The 16030-nt window shown below is 31.3% G+C and overlaps 1 protein-coding gene across 1 annotated transcript in view; it reads right to left on the bottom strand.

Annotated features, from left to right (window-relative positions):
• Window positions 1-16030, bottom strand: part of LOC115879198 — a 42218-nt gene extending 26188 nt beyond the window's left edge. Inside the window, exons 1-5 of the mRNA XM_030895890.1 lie at window positions 15910-16030; window positions 6570-6798; window positions 3847-3980; window positions 2420-2572; window positions 1676-1823 (exon numbers count right to left, since the gene is read on the bottom strand). Coding sequence (XP_030751750.1) covers window positions 1676-1823; window positions 2420-2572; window positions 3847-3980; window positions 6570-6798; window positions 15910-15976 — 731 coding nt within the window. The 5' untranslated portion in view covers window positions 15977-16030. The remainder of the gene's footprint in view (window positions 1-1675; window positions 1824-2419; window positions 2573-3846; window positions 3981-6569; window positions 6799-15909) is intronic.

Here is a 16030-nt window from a genome sequence, read left to right as displayed (position 1 = left end):
AAATTACAATTAATTATTGCATTTTTTACTAGATTCACATTAAGCATAAATATATGGATAGTTTTAACATGGGATAGGTCTTAAGAGAATGATCACTGAAGACCGTTCACTTCGGAATCTCAATGGCGATCAATAGAAAATGGAAAAAGCAGCAGTCCTTATAGGCCGGTTAATGCACAGTAAGTATAAGTAAGCTAAGGCACATCGAAGTTGTTATAGCTGCACTTAACAGATCTTATTCTCTCATTATTTAAGTCTAATATTCTTCCAAAGCTGAAATTTAGATCATTCTCCACTAAAATTACTGCACACAACAAAATGTAATGTAAAATAAAACTCATCGGTGCTAAACCCTCACAAGGTGACCGATTTTTATGATTTTTTAAGCAGTTTTTAGCTAAATTATTTGACTTTTTAGTATCTCTTTCTAAATTAAAACTAAAAGTTTCCATCTGTCAATTATACGAGGGAAAACAAAATGTTGATATTTTGGTGAAAGTTTGAAACACCCTGTGGAATATATTAATAAAGCAAGGACTTTAAAAATCATTTTCTCACCAAGGCGAAGAATTTAAAAATCAATATATCATCTAGGCATATGTTTTCTCAATAGTTTGTTTTTTGATCCATTTCAATAGCTTTATTTTTTTGGAGATATTCACTTTTGAAGAAGAAAGTAACATTTTTTCGTATTTTTTACATTAAAACAATGCCCTTGCTTTTTGATCCTAGTCAACAAACCTATAAAATAGTGTTTATGATTTATGTAATGTCACTGTTTTTGGAAAATGAAAATCATTATGTTATTTTCAGTTAGGCAGTTACTTTAGTAGATATGGTTTTAAGTCCAAGAGTTGATGTGCTATGATCAATTAAAGCAGCAATAACCAATACCTCAGAACACTCTACTAAAGTAAACGTCAATAAACAATAATACAATAATAATACGAATTTTCAAAGACAGTGACACTACCAAAACAATAAACACTATGTGATATATGTGATGAGAATCCAACATTAATGCTAAAATTGCTGTAAATCGTTACTGTGTTATTCAAAAGCGAATATCTCCAATAAAAATAAAGCTATTGCGATGGAGGAAAAAACAAACTCTCGAGAAAAGACGTACCAAGGTGAGAAAATGATTTTGAAAGTCCTTGCTTTATTAATATATTCCACATGGTGTTTCAAACTTTCACTAAAATATCAACATTTTGTTTTCCCTCGTATAATTGACAGATGGAAACTTTTAGTTTTAATTTAGAAAGAGATACTAAAAAGTCAAATAATTTAGCTAAAAACTGCTTAAAAAATCATAAAAATCGGTCACCTTGTGAGCGTTTAGCACCGATGAGTTTTATATATGTATAATCTGCACTTACTTGACATTGGTAGAGTATTGGTTAAATTATTACCTTAAAAATTGATCCTAATTGTTTCTTGACAAAAATTTGAAATAAATATCTTTATTAAAAAAATGAAAATATTTAAAACTAATAATATAGTATAACTAATAATAGACTCAGTAACTACTAGTATAGAAATAAATAAAATAACATAATTTAAAAACATATCTTTATTTTTTTAGTTATAATTACATACAACAAAAAAATATATAAAATATACAAGTAATCTGATTTCAACTTCACTGCCATTATTCCATGAGTATTATCACTGAATAAAAAGCTCTCTGAATGGTATATTTGCTAAGATCTCTCCAGCCACTTGTCTGATTATAGCTGAAATTGTTCCTTTAACTGTACCTCCTAGTTCTTTAACAACGTCCTGTTGATTATCGTTCAAAAATTGATTGACTTGGTCTCCTAGAAAATAGGAGAACATTATAATAATGACAATAGTGACATTACTGAATAAAATAATAAAAACTTATTATTCTGATAATATAGAAAGATTAACGTTGCCTGGATTTTAAAAACAGAGCAATTTATTTTTATAGAAAGTAGATTTTTTTTATAGAAAGTAGGAACATTTTACAAGATTCAGTCTGAATTTCTTCGAATATCAAGCAGAAAAACACTACAGTTATGAAAACGCAAAGAAATGTTTTTCAAATAAATAGTAGTCTGGTTCCTCTAAAAGGAGTTAACTTAGAGACAGGACATAAATATTATATAAATTAAATATTTTTCGGGTTGGAAAATTTAGTGTTACTAATGCTAAAACAGTTGACGTGTCTTTCGCTAACCATGTTAAGATCATCAGCAGATGATTCAAACTAAACTGACTACTAAAACTAAACTTTATTTTTAATCATTCGTTGATGATGCTAACATGATTAGTGAAGCGCGCATCGAGGGTTTAAAAGTTCAATATTTTCGTGCACTGTGGCAATATTATTTTATTTTAACACAGACAAAAATTGTCGTAAATGAAAAATAAAATCAATAATTGGTCTTACCCATTTCCTTGTTTCCATTAAACAAATTATCGAAGTCAAATATCGCTCTTCTAACAACAAAATCTAAGTTATCATTTGGTAACATCACAGCATATTCCACACCATTCCTAGATTCTAACTTATAGTTGAATGTATATTTGAAATTCCCATCCACTAAAAAATAAATCACTAATTAGGAATTTTTATTTTAGAATCATAAAAAGTTTGTCTCAGAAGTTCTAAAAATATACTTGGTTATTTTTAGAACCTCTCTTATTTTTTTTTAAATATACATCATCGTTGTAAACATAGGAAATCTCATGCAAATTCTGAACTGTCCAAATATTGGATATTCGTTCCTCTATTATGCTAACTGTTCCAATTATCGTCACATTAAGGGAATATTCCAGTTCAGTTATGCTATAAAATTCCTAGCTATAAAATCCGAATTATTAGTATAAGGCTGCCTATGCTGAATACACATGCCAAATTTGAACAATCCTGAACAAGCCAATTTTAAATAATTTAAGGAAAACTGCATCTATTTTTAAATTAAAACTGATCAGGTAACAATCCAAAACCAGGCAAATGTCAACATACCTTAAGTTGTCAAACTATGATTTTATCATTGTCAAATGTAATTTGTTGTACTAGATACACTACTAAATCAAGAAAAAAAACTAGCCGTAAATTGGAAATGTCATAATCACATTTTCTTGAAATGCACAGTAATTATTGGGACTTAGAGCTGCAGCTTCAATCGTAGAATGCATGCATAACTGAATAGTTGCAGAGCTTAAAGCAACCTGTTTAATAGCCTCAATAATTGTTAGTCGTTAAGAAAGATAAATCGGTGAAAGTTCATAAAACGTGACCACCCAAAAAAAAGAAAAAAGAAAAGCAGAAAAGTACTTTGCCAGAATGGTCCTGGCAGCCTAGGCAACGCAACTCTCTCCTGAAAAGGAGAGTTTGAGAAGAAAGAAGAAGAAGATACACTACTAGGTAATAATACCTATGCTTAGTGTCCCCGAAATGTATTTATGTAATTTAAAAATGGTTTAAATGAGGCAAAATTCTAACGCTTAGAAAATACAATTATTTGACATTAACGCAATTATAAGATGACAACTTAAGTTGGCATTTGCCTGGTTTTGCATTGTTAGCTGTTCAGTTTTAATTAAAAAAAAATAGATGCAGTTTTTCTTAGATTATTCAAACTAAGACTACACAAACCTTTAGCAAACCTATTTACAACTTCGCTGTAAACACGGGAGCTAATACCTAGACACTTCAAAATTTGTATGATTTCCTATAGTATACACAAATTAAACGTTACCAAAAAAAATTATTTAAAATTTGAAAAAAAAATTAAATTATATTAGTATCAAATAACAATTTTATATATTCAAATAAATAAATACTAAATATTATATATAGATATAATTTACCTATGGTAATATTACATCTTCCATTACCGGTAAGAGGTAATACCAAAATTTTTCCATCGATTTCGTAGGATCCCAATAAGTTAATTTTATCGATATTTAAAGATATAAGCATCGACTGCTTCTCCGTATCAACACTAAAATAAATAAATAATATTACAGTTTTACTGCGTAGCCCCACATGATGCGTAGGGGAGCGGGGGACACGTTGTTACACGGGTAAGAAGTTACACGCCTTTTTTACCAAGATTTTTAACTCTTTGATGGATATAAGTGGACTCATTTGTTTTCTTATAACATTGTGCATTACATAAAAATGATCAGTGACTCGCCAAGCGCCAAGCTGTTAAGTTGTGTGCATGTGTCTCGATTTGAACCAAGTAAGTAAACAAATCCTTTACGAAATTTTTGATTCCTGATGTCTATACTTTTTATTTTCCCAAAAATGTTTACCTTGAACGTTCATAATATATCTACCTTTAATTTACAATGCTGTGTTCTTCTACTATCGATATCCATTAATACCGACTTCAATTTATATTTAAAAACGTGCCATGGGGCACGTAGTACAATTTTTTGGGGTAAGTTGTTACATGTAACATCTTACCCCAAAACATTACTATGCCTTTTATTGTACCGTTCGTCATCATATTTTAAAAATTCTAAATATTCTTTGTTGTAGAGAAATTATAAAAGAAAAACAGAAAGAGGCACAACTAGTCAAGAAGTTTATGAATCGCAAGAAGTACTGCAGAATAAATCGAGCATTCGTAAAGCAAGCGAAATATTTAATTTGTGTCCGATGTCCTTATCCAGGTATGTCAGAAAAAAACAAAACAACGAAAGTTGTTCAATGGGTTACGTTAAACCTAGATTGGTATTCTCACAAGAAACAGAACATAAATTAGCTTCTTATCTACTCAAAAGTTTAGAAATATATTTTGGTTTACTACCAACAGAAGTTCGAAAACTAGCTTACCAGTATGCTGTAAAACTCGAATTAACAAATACAAAGCTGACTTCCCCCCAACTGGCTTAGAATTAATATGGCTGGGCCGGACTGGTTTAAAAGTTTTATGGATAGAAATACTCGACTATTTCTACGAACACCAGAAGCTACATCTTTGACTAGAGCAACGTGGTTCAACAGAACTAACGTTAAAGATTTTTTTGACAAACAGCAAGGCTTACTCTAAAAATATGAATTCACTGCTTCGCGCATATGGAACGTTGACGAAACAAGTGACACAATTGGTACAGAAGCCTAAAAAATAGTTACTGCCCGTGGTCAAAAACAGGTCGGTGCGATCACATCTACCGAAAAAGGAACACTTATAACACTTGCATGTGCCATAAATGCTGCTGGAAATTCAGTTCCGCCGATGTTCGTGTTTCCCAGAATGAATTTTCCCAGAGACACGGTCTTTTTCTCCACATATCTTTTTCTCCATGCTGTAGATATTATAATTACTCATAAATGTTAAAAGACTGTTTAAAGTGATTTCTTCTGTTTATAACGCTTTGAAATAATAAAAAAAATTATTATTGATGATTTTGTTTATTTATCTACCGTAACATCGTGCCCCGAAGATGTAACAACTAGCCCTAAAAAGGGGGTAAATTGTTACAATCGACGTCTTTGGTTAAATTGTTCATTGTGAAATAATTATATAAATTTTAGTAACTTTTTAATTATATTTTAAAAACTGAGTAGGCATACTAACGATAAAATCAATCAAATGTACAAATTATTTAATAGCTTTTGTTAAATTGACAATTCTCTAAAATTTGTAACAACATGCCCCCGCTCCCCTACAGCGTAGCGTAAAGCGGCATGACATATGATATGTCACCTTTTTACCTATTCGCATATGGTTTATTTGATATTGTAACATACGGTTCGTAACGACAATTTGACTCGAAATACCAAGTGTGTGGTACCAAATAATACGTAAAAAAAAACTTTTTCCAAATATTCTAATGATCCACTCTCGTTCCATTTGAAAAAAAAAATGAAATATGATTAAAAATACAATTTGGGCAACTTTTAACCGGCCGGGATAAGACACGAAAAAATTAGACGATCAAATCTATTTTTTCAGAGCTCTTTGATGAAAAATTAGTGTTTTTAACACAGCCATTGTTGTAATTTAAAATTCAATTTTGTTTTAAGCGAAAATGTCAAAAGTTGACATATGATATGCGAATTTTTATCTGAAAAAAATGAAAAATTTATAGGGATGAGCCACTTTTGGGACGCACCCGGTATTATCTCTGTCGCATGCATTAAAATACAGACCACGCAAATGAACCAGGGCTAGTAATGGAAAAAACTCAATCATATTCAGAACAAGAATGCCACTTTAACTAAAGGAGAAAACATTTGATCAATATGTACTAACAACGGTACTACATATGCAAAACCGACATTATGCAGGTCGCACAACGCTTGATGAAATCAAATATGCTGGAAATAACGAAGAAAGGCCGTAAAAAAGAAAGTGAATAAGACTAAAAACCTAGGTAGTAGACGTACGGAAGTACTGAAAACAGATGAGCCACAAAAATTACAGCATGATACCCACAAAGAACTAAAATACCAAACTTATGTAAATATGTCAGATAAGCTACATCATAATTGAATATGGTTGAATAAGCTGCAAATGATGATGATAGTGATGATGATGATAAATAAATAAGTATGAAAAATATAGTGCAAGTCTTACCCAACATCCACCAAAGTGGCCGTGTCCAGACCGACAATATTCAAGTTGACGATTTTCAACTTCAAATTCGGACCGGTGTTAACATTCACCTCTGAGATCTGCAAGGGCAACATATTAGGGATTTTGTATTTCTTGTCGCCCTTTAGAATGTACGGTATCGCTTGGTTGCCAACTTTGACGGCGCATTCGTTAAATTCAGGGCCCACTGCGCATATTCCAATATAAGAAGCTAAAAATAAAATGGAGTTGAATTAAAATTATACATAATATTAATTAATAGGTATACCGGGTGCGTCTCAAAAGTGGCTCACTCTTATAACTTTTTTATTTTTTCAGATAAAAAACGAGATTTGGTATGTTAGTATATGACATAAATTAGGATTGATTGACGTATTCAATTGTTTTTGGTCACTTCCTGTTTCACCGGAAATGACTACAACTTTTGATTTTTAAATAGCACCCCCTTCTGAATAGAATGACATATCATATGTCAACTTTTGACATTCTCGCTTAATAAAAAATCGTATTTTAAAATTCAATCTAGAGTGACATGGATATGTTAAAACACTAATTCTTAATCAAGGAGTTTTGGAAAAGTAGATTTGATGGTCTAATGTTTTTGTGTCTTGTCCTGGCCAGTTAGAAATTGCTCAAATCGTATTTTTAATCATATCACAATTTTTTTCAAATAGAACGAGGGTAGCTTATTAGCATATTTGGAAAAAGCATTTTGTTACGAATAATTTGATACCACACGCTTGGTATTTCGAGTTAAATTTTCGTAACGAACCGCAAGTTATAATTTCAAATAAACCATATTCGGAAATATGTCAAAAGTTGACATATGATATGTAATTCTATTCAGAGTGTTATTTTCTATCAAATAAAGTAAAAAAATACCGAGGGTGCCATTTAAAAATCAAAAGTTGTAGTAATTTCCGGTGAAACAGGAAGTGGCCGAAAACAATTGAATAACGTCAATCATTCCTAATTTCTGTCATATAGTAATATACCATAATAGTACGAGAGCTAGCAACGTCGGGAAAACAAGTATTTTAAGACGTCTGGCTCTTTGATATATCTTTTATTATGCTCTCTGGAACAGCATGCGGCCCATCTGACTGCCGATACCCGTTGCGTTTACTACTGCGCATCCAAAGAAGATCCTCTATTTTTTACTTAGCGCTTTAAATTCTAGTATTCAATAAAAATCGAGCAAGTCTCCATTAGCTCGGCGCGTAGAGCTTTCGCCTATGACGCGAAGGTCAGTGGTTCGATACCGGCTGGGGTGCAAACGGATGGCGCTTATGGGTTTATGATCCGTAGTGGGTATAAGTAGAATTTGATACTTTCATTTGTTTTGAAGGATTATTGTGGTAATTAATAATTAATTATTAGGCAGGTTTAGGATGGTCTGGCTGCCGCGCCGGTAGGTTGCGTTCATTACTGCGCATTACATGTGTACAGGGTGTCCCATTTTTGTGCGTTTTTTGGGATTTCTCGTTTATAATTTTATTTTAAAGATTTAAACATAATATATAAAAATTAACATTTTAATGCTTTATTAAGGTAATTTCTGCCTGTCTTTCTTCAAAATTTTTTTTCAGCTGTTGTTTATTATTTTAATAATACTTTTTATAACAGATTGTTATCTAAAAACTACACAAGTTTATTTTCAGTTCAGTTTGTTAAGATAACGATGGAAAACAAAATTATCTGGTTAAATTAAATTAAATAAAATAATAATACTTTCTAAACAAAATTGATTAATGTTAATGTGTAGAAAATGCACAAATCTAGGGGTAAAATATTTAGTTACATAAAAAACTAGCAAAGTTATGTGTAAAAAAACGCATCATTGTATCTCCACTCATAAACGAGAAATCCCAGATATCCCAAATCCCAAAAAACACACGAAAATGAGACACCCTGTACCCATGTGATGCGCAGTAGTGAACGCCACCTACCGGCGCGGCAGCCAGACCATCCTAAACCTATCTAATAATTAATTACCACAATAATCCTTCAAAACAAATGAAAGTATCAAATTCTACTTATATACACTAGGTAAGTATCATAAACCCATAAACGCTATCCGTTCTGGTGATAAAAAAACAAATATTTAATACTTTACTATCAGAATATAAACGCAAAAAAAAATTAAAAAAAGTTGCAACCTCAGCCGGAATCGAACCACTGACCTTCGCTTCATAGGAAAAAGCTGTACGCCCCGGGCTAATGGAGACTTGCTCGGTTTTTATTCAATACTAGAATTTAAACCGCTAAGTAAAAAATAGAGGATCTTCTTTGGATGCGCAGTAGTAAACGCAACGTGCATCGGCAGCCAGACGGCCTGGAAGCTGTTCCAGAGAGCATAATAAAAGATATATCAAAGAGCCAGACGTCTTAAAATACTTTCTCGAAAACGTTGCTAGCTCTTAGACTATAAGGAAAAGGAAATGGCTAGAGTTAAGGGAGGCTTTTGTTCAGCAGTGGACGGTATAAGCTAAATGATGATGATGATGATGAGTAACATACCAACTATCGTTTTTTTATCTGAAAAAATAAAAAAAATTGTAGGTGCGAGTCACTTTTGAGACGCACCCGGTATAGCAGTAAAGAAAAACAAAATTATCGGGCAAAACCCACAGGAAAATTAGCCAAGAAAATCAAGTACGTGTATATCAGAATAATAATATTAGTATATTTGTTTTTAATGGCATCAATCTTTAATGCATTATTTATTCGGCATCAGGCTATTGAGTCTAGCCGTCTGGCCATTACAAAAGAAACCAGAACTATAGGAATTTGCAGTAGTACATCAATTATAAATATTAACCTGAATGATTTTTTTGTTATACAGGGTGAGGCTTAAATAAGTGCAAATAGTTTTATGGGTAGTACATTTCGGCCACAGAAACACAATTTTGAGGTTTTTTTCGCAATTTTTTTTTTTGGAAAATTTGGAATTTTGTTTTAGTTTTTTGTTAAAAAACATCATTTCTTGATAATATGGCAACACAGGTAATAGCTTAAATTTACAAGAAACAAAAACCCAGAAAAGATCCAGTGGTTCTCGTGTCACGTGACTCTCAATAAAGATTCTCATTTTAAGACACATGATTACTGTCAAAAGTTAATCGGATTGCTCGAAGATGTAATTACCGAACTTAGCATAAAATGTCATTGTCAACTGTCACTGTCACTCAAAGAAAATAAAAGTTTTTTGTTTTACCGGCGATACTCCATTAATGTAGTCAAGACTTCGAGAAATGAGCTTTGACCTAATATAATACCTTAAAAATATATATAAAATACCTTAAGCAAGAAATCTTGACCTTTGAGATTATTAATTTAAAGAAATCTTAACCTCATATAAAGAAAGCGAACTTTAAGGTTTTAAAATTATGGAAAACCTAACTTCATAGACGAATAGTTAAAAACACCATTAGCGGCCATTTTCTTATCCAATTTGTTTTCAAAACTAACTAAACTATTGAAAAAAATAAACATACGTTAATGAATAATACTACCTACTACAAGTTAAATTAACTAATTAAGAATTTTAAAAGTGTACCAAGAAAGTTAGCTGAAAAAAAGTTAGGTTAGAACCTTAAAAATAACGATTTATTCTAAAATTAATGGTTGAAAATACATAAAATTTTAATGGCGCATAATTTTTTAGGGCCTATCATATTTACATTTCACAGAAAAATTTTCTCCGCAGACATAATAATCATGGAAATCCAGTAATCCACTTCTTACCAATAACTTATTTACATTTACTAGGAACTATATACACAGGGCCGGCGGAAGGACCGGGCGACCCGGGCGGCCGCCCGGGGCGCCGGAAACGAGGGGCGCCACGACAGCAACTAAAATATTTAAAAACAGTAATCTAAACAAATAGTAACGAATATCCAGTTCAATAATTAATCGGTACTCTCAATTTCCACATTAACACATTAGCTGACTAAACTTATCACAATATCTCACTAAACATTATAAACATTATACTATATCCTAGATGTATCTTATAGTTTACTCATATTGAAATTATGCTAAAAAATCCTTAGCACGAAAGCTTTGGGATAGTTTTGATTTCTTCTATTCTATTTGTTTTTTGAGTGCTCTATCCGAAACTGGGATTTGCGAATTCATTTTCGTTGAAGAATATTAAACAAAATTAAGTAAAAAAATATAAATCGAATTTGTTCGTGGCATTTTTATAACTTTTTGTAAATAATCCTTCTTTCTATAATTCTCGTTTTTATAAATTTCTAAACAAAATGTTTTGGGTCAAGAGCCAGCAAAATTAACAGTTTTAGACTGACTGCTCAAAATTGCATTTTTTTCTACTATCCACACCCTTTATTTGTTATTAATGGCTGATATGCCCTTAAGTTATATGCGGCAAATATTCATTTGCAAGAAGCTGAAGAGGATCCCGATATCCTTATTATTAAAAAAAACTTATAAGTTTGCCTCATTAATTAAATTAATTTATTAATAGTAGTGGGAAAGATATCAATCTTTTGGTGGTTTTGATTGTTCCGGATTGAATATAATATGTAGTAATACACTGAAAATGGTAGCAAAATCGTAGAATTTTCTCACACAACGAAAAATTTCCCACAAAGAAATGAATTGGCTGATCCTCATTAAAATCCTAAATATGTAATTGTTTGTGAAAAAGAAAGGGACGTTTTCTTAAATTCTTAATAATAAAATATAATAAAAAATAATGCAACTGCTTGCAATTAAATACTGTTATGTTTTCAAAGATTACTTATACCAGAACGAGACTGCCGAAGTTCTATTTCTTCTACATACCGAGTGCGTCTCAGAAGTTTCTCACTCTATAATTTGTTTATTTTTCTGGCACTATAGATTAAAATTTAAAAGACGATTTTTTTAAGCGAAAATGTCAAAAGTTGACATATGATGTCAATTCTACTCAGAATGTCATTTTCTTTTGGAATAAAGTAGAAATATACCGAGGGTGCATTTAAAAATCAAAAGTTTTAGTCATTTCCGGTCAAACAGGAAGTGACTAAAAACCACTGAATACGCCAATCAAACCTAATATATGTCATATACCAACATACCAAAACTCGTTTTTTATCTAAAAAAATAAAAAAATTTAACATTTGAGTGAGAAAGAAAAAAAAGAGTGAGTCACTTTCGAGACCGGTGTAGAAAAAATAACAATCGCAGACTAAGATTGAACGAAGAGAAGAATTTTGAAGTATCTTTAAGTGAAAATTTATTGTTAAAGTAGCATAAATTTGCTTAGTTTGTAGTTAAAGTATAGGACTGAAGAAAAAAGAGAGTTATAAAAACTGTTAAGGAGGGGGGGGGGGCGCCAGATAGGGTACTCGCCCGGTCTCAATATTTTCCTTCCGCCGGCCCTGTATATACATATATGTAGGTATTTCATCCATATTGGATTAATGTACAAACGGCCATGCCAATTATTACACTTGTTTGTCTTCCTGGTTCATTATTAGAAAATTCATTTACATATACTGGATTTATTAAAAAGAAAAATACTTTACCTTATTCTTTCTCTTTCTTTCTCATGTTAAAATGTAGGTAGTACAAATTAGGACTACTTTTAGTAAAATTCACCTCTATTTTACCATGTTATGACCTCAGATCGGTTATTTTTGGCTTCATAACCCATATTTCATACAAAACCTGTTAATCTGTTTTTAAATTCCAAATTACTTTAGTTTTACTCCCCACTTTGGGAATTTGAACGTCAATTCTTGGAAATTTCGAGTTGGTCAATAATAGTCCAGGTGGTTAATTTAATGTAAATAAATAAATGCCTTTATTGTCAAAAATTTTTACAATTTGTAGACAAAGGTAAAATACACAAACAAAGTAAACGAACAAGGTACACAAACCTTTTTTGTAATTTTACCTTTAAATGTTTGTTGGGTTAAGTCTAGGCTTAGATATTATCAGGCTAATATTTATTGACTTCAATTTTATTTTAATTTAAATAAAATAATTAGATTTTTTTACTGTGTAATTTTTATTAATAAAAATCCATTAAATTTTTATTTTATCCTAAACTTGGACAAAGTCACGTAAAACTCGTCTTTATAAAAAATTAATTGACATTATTAAAAACACTTTCAAAAAAAAAACAAATAAGTTATTTGAGTAATTTAATGTGAGTTAATTGGCCGTCATTAAATCGTTAGGGGTCGCATAAAACCTGTACTTATTACAATAATTATTTGGTACACTCCGTCTTTGGTTATAATTGCCATTTCTTACCAATGTAATTGCTCCAAAAATAAGTTTTAATAAACGAAGTCGTAAACATGGGAAATCAAGTTTTAAAAATAGTATTTGCAAAATTATGGGTTTAAAATTGATTTGTAATTTTGCTTATTTGGATTTAATTTATTCCCGAATATTTTACGTGTATCATTCAGGTTGTCATTAATAACTGATGTAGTACTACAAAAAGTCACAAGAATTCTGCTTTTAGGCCAGTAAACGTAGCCGAGTATGATACAGGGTGGCCCATCGAAAACGTTCCGCAAGACATAACGGCCAGGATATTATTTTTTTCAAAAAATCCAAAAACACGTCAATTTTGTTTGTGAGGGGGACAACTTTTGCCCCAAAAATGATTCCAAAATCTTCAACCCTCTAAGCGGGGGTGTCATCCCCCAACTTTTTTCAAATGGGAAGGGGGTTCAAGTGGCACCGCAATGAAAAGAGCTTTCTATTCTCCATATTTCCCAGCTTCGTTTTTGAAAATCGGTCAAGTCATTGAGAAAATATGAAGGATTGAAATTTGAAAAATTTATTTAAACATTTATCAGAGTAAATGATAAGGATAAATTCCTTCGACCAATTTGCTGTTTTTTCTTATTATTTCTAGATGTTTACGCATTTTTTCACTTGCCACAAGGTTGAACGATCAGGTGCTGTAGTTGCTAGATAGCTGTTCTGTGACTTGTGCGTTGAAGTTCTTTTCAATATCGTTAAACTTTTTAACAATTATGGTGTACTCACTTGCAAAAAAAGTGGAAATAATCGAACTTTATTTTAAAAATAAAAAACAAACAAATTATACAAAATTATATTATTATTTGATAAACTATATAACTTTCTTACTAAACTTTTATGATAAAAAGGGGCATATTTCTATTTACATTTGTCTTAGATACTTTTGTTTCAAGTAGTTATAGTACGAGAACAAGCAACATCGGAAAAACAAGTATTTTAAGACGTCGGGCTCTTTGATATATCTTTTATTATGCTCTCGAGCATGCGGCCCGTCTGGCTGCTGGCTTTTATTAGTCCTTTAAATTCTAGTATTGAATATAAATCGAACATGTCTCTATAGCGCAGTGCGCAGAGTTTCTGACCATGAACCGATGATTCAGAGTTCGAATCCGGATCAGGGCAAAGACTTTTTTTATTTTATTTTCGTTTATATTCTAATAGTAAAGTATTAAATACTAGCGTGTACCAGCGACTTCGTTCGCGTCGAATTAATCATTTGTAATGGTGATGATAAAGCAAAGCAAGAATTTCCATTAACATACAAACTGGATAAAATTTTCTCACATTTATGTCAGCATGAGAAAAAAGAATATGGCGATATTATTATATAACTTGGTAATATTTGAGGGGTAGTTTCATTTCGTTGAAATTTGACTTTCGAAAAATCCGTTTGCCAAAAATAAGCTTTTTACGTCAAGCAGTTTAAGCAGAATCGTGGTTAAGAAATTCCCAACTTTTTGGAACATCCTGTATGATTTTTTTAAAAATTTCAAAATATGTAAAAAAAAACAAATAAATTATGCTTGTCCAAGCGTTTTCCCGAAAGACTAACCGTTTTTTGAATAACAAATATTGTAATATTTGAGCGGCGTTTTCACCCTCTTGGAATTTGAGATTCGAGAAACCCCTCCTTATCGAACCTCTACACCCCACAGTCAATCCGTTTGCCAAAAATCAGCTTTAAACGTCAAGCAGTTTAAGCAGAATCGTGATTGCTCAATGGTCATATTTTATGAAACACCCTGTATAAATTTATAAAAAATCTTAAAATATGTAAAACAACAAAATAAAATATACGTGTTTAAGAGTTTTTCCGAAAAACTTACCGGTTTTTAAATAAAAAATATTTTAATATTTGAGGGATAGTTTCACCCCCTTAGAATTGGAGTTTCGAAAAATCCCTTCTTATCGAACCTCTACACCCTAAAGTCAATTTGTTTTCCAAAAATCAGCTTTTTACGTCAAGCGCTTTAAGCAGGATCGTGATTAATCAATGACCAGATTTTTCGAAACACACTTTATACATTTTTAAAAAATCTTAAAATATGTAAAAAAACAAAATAAAATATACGTGTTTAAGCGTTTTTTTCTGAAACTTGACCGTTTTTTAAATAAAAAATATTGTAATATTTGAGGGGTCGTTTCACCCTCTTGGAACTGGAATTTCGAAAAATCCCTTCTTATCGAACCTCTACACCCTAGACTCAACCTGTACGCCAAAATTGAGCTTCTTACGTTGAGTGGTTTAAACAGGATCGTGATTAATCAGTATGTCAGTCACTTAAGGATTTTATTTATTAGTATTTATTTGTTTTTTTTTAATTACCAGAATTATTTAATACTTTACTATCAGAATATAAACGAAAATTAAATTACAAAGTTTTTGACCTGACCCGGATTCGAACTCTGAATCATCGGTTCGTGGTCGGAAACTCTACGCACTGCGCTATGGAGACATGTTCGATATATGTTCAATACTAGAATTTATATGACTAAATTAATAAAGAATATAGGATCTTCTTCCGATGCGCAGTAGTGAACGCAACGGGTATCAGCAGCCAGACGGGCCGCATGCTGTTCCAGAGAGCATAGTAAAAGATATATCAAAGAGCCAGACGTCTTAAAATACTGTCTCGAAGCGTTGCTAGCTCTTAGACTATTAGGGGTTTCTATTAATATAATTAATAGATAAAAAATATTACAGATGACCAAACACATTAAATTTAGTGTGATTTAAAAGAAATATAAAAGAAGAAGTTGAAGGACAAATAAGTTAATAAAAATATACGTTCATGTTTAATAAAAGAGCTTTTAACAATGGCTTTTGAAATAACAATCGGTGATATATGCTGTAATAAATGACAATCTACATATTTAAAAAAAATTCTCAAATAGTCAAAATAGTAAGTGGAATAAAAGCATTTGCTATTATTAATTATTGTTTTGTTTAATTGTACTATTTTAATTTTAATATTACTTATATTCAATAATATTATAATAATTGTATTGTGTACTTTAAACTTACGTATGTCGCCATTGGTGAACTCTAAAAACACCGAACAAAATCCAACAAATAAAATCCAGTTAAACATGGCGTCGATATGTTATAATAACCAACCCGCTACCAGAGAAACTACTGAAATTAT

The sequence above is a fragment of the Sitophilus oryzae genome, unplaced genomic scaffold (assembly GCF_002938485.1).
Source record: "Sitophilus oryzae breed Bouriz unplaced genomic scaffold, Soryzae_2.0 scaffold_1576_pilon_pilon, whole genome shotgun sequence".
Lineage (NCBI taxonomy): Eukaryota > Metazoa > Arthropoda > Insecta > Coleoptera > Curculionidae > Sitophilus > Sitophilus oryzae.
Note: the sequence above shows the minus strand (reverse complement) of the source record. Positions and strands in the feature narration are given on the sequence as shown.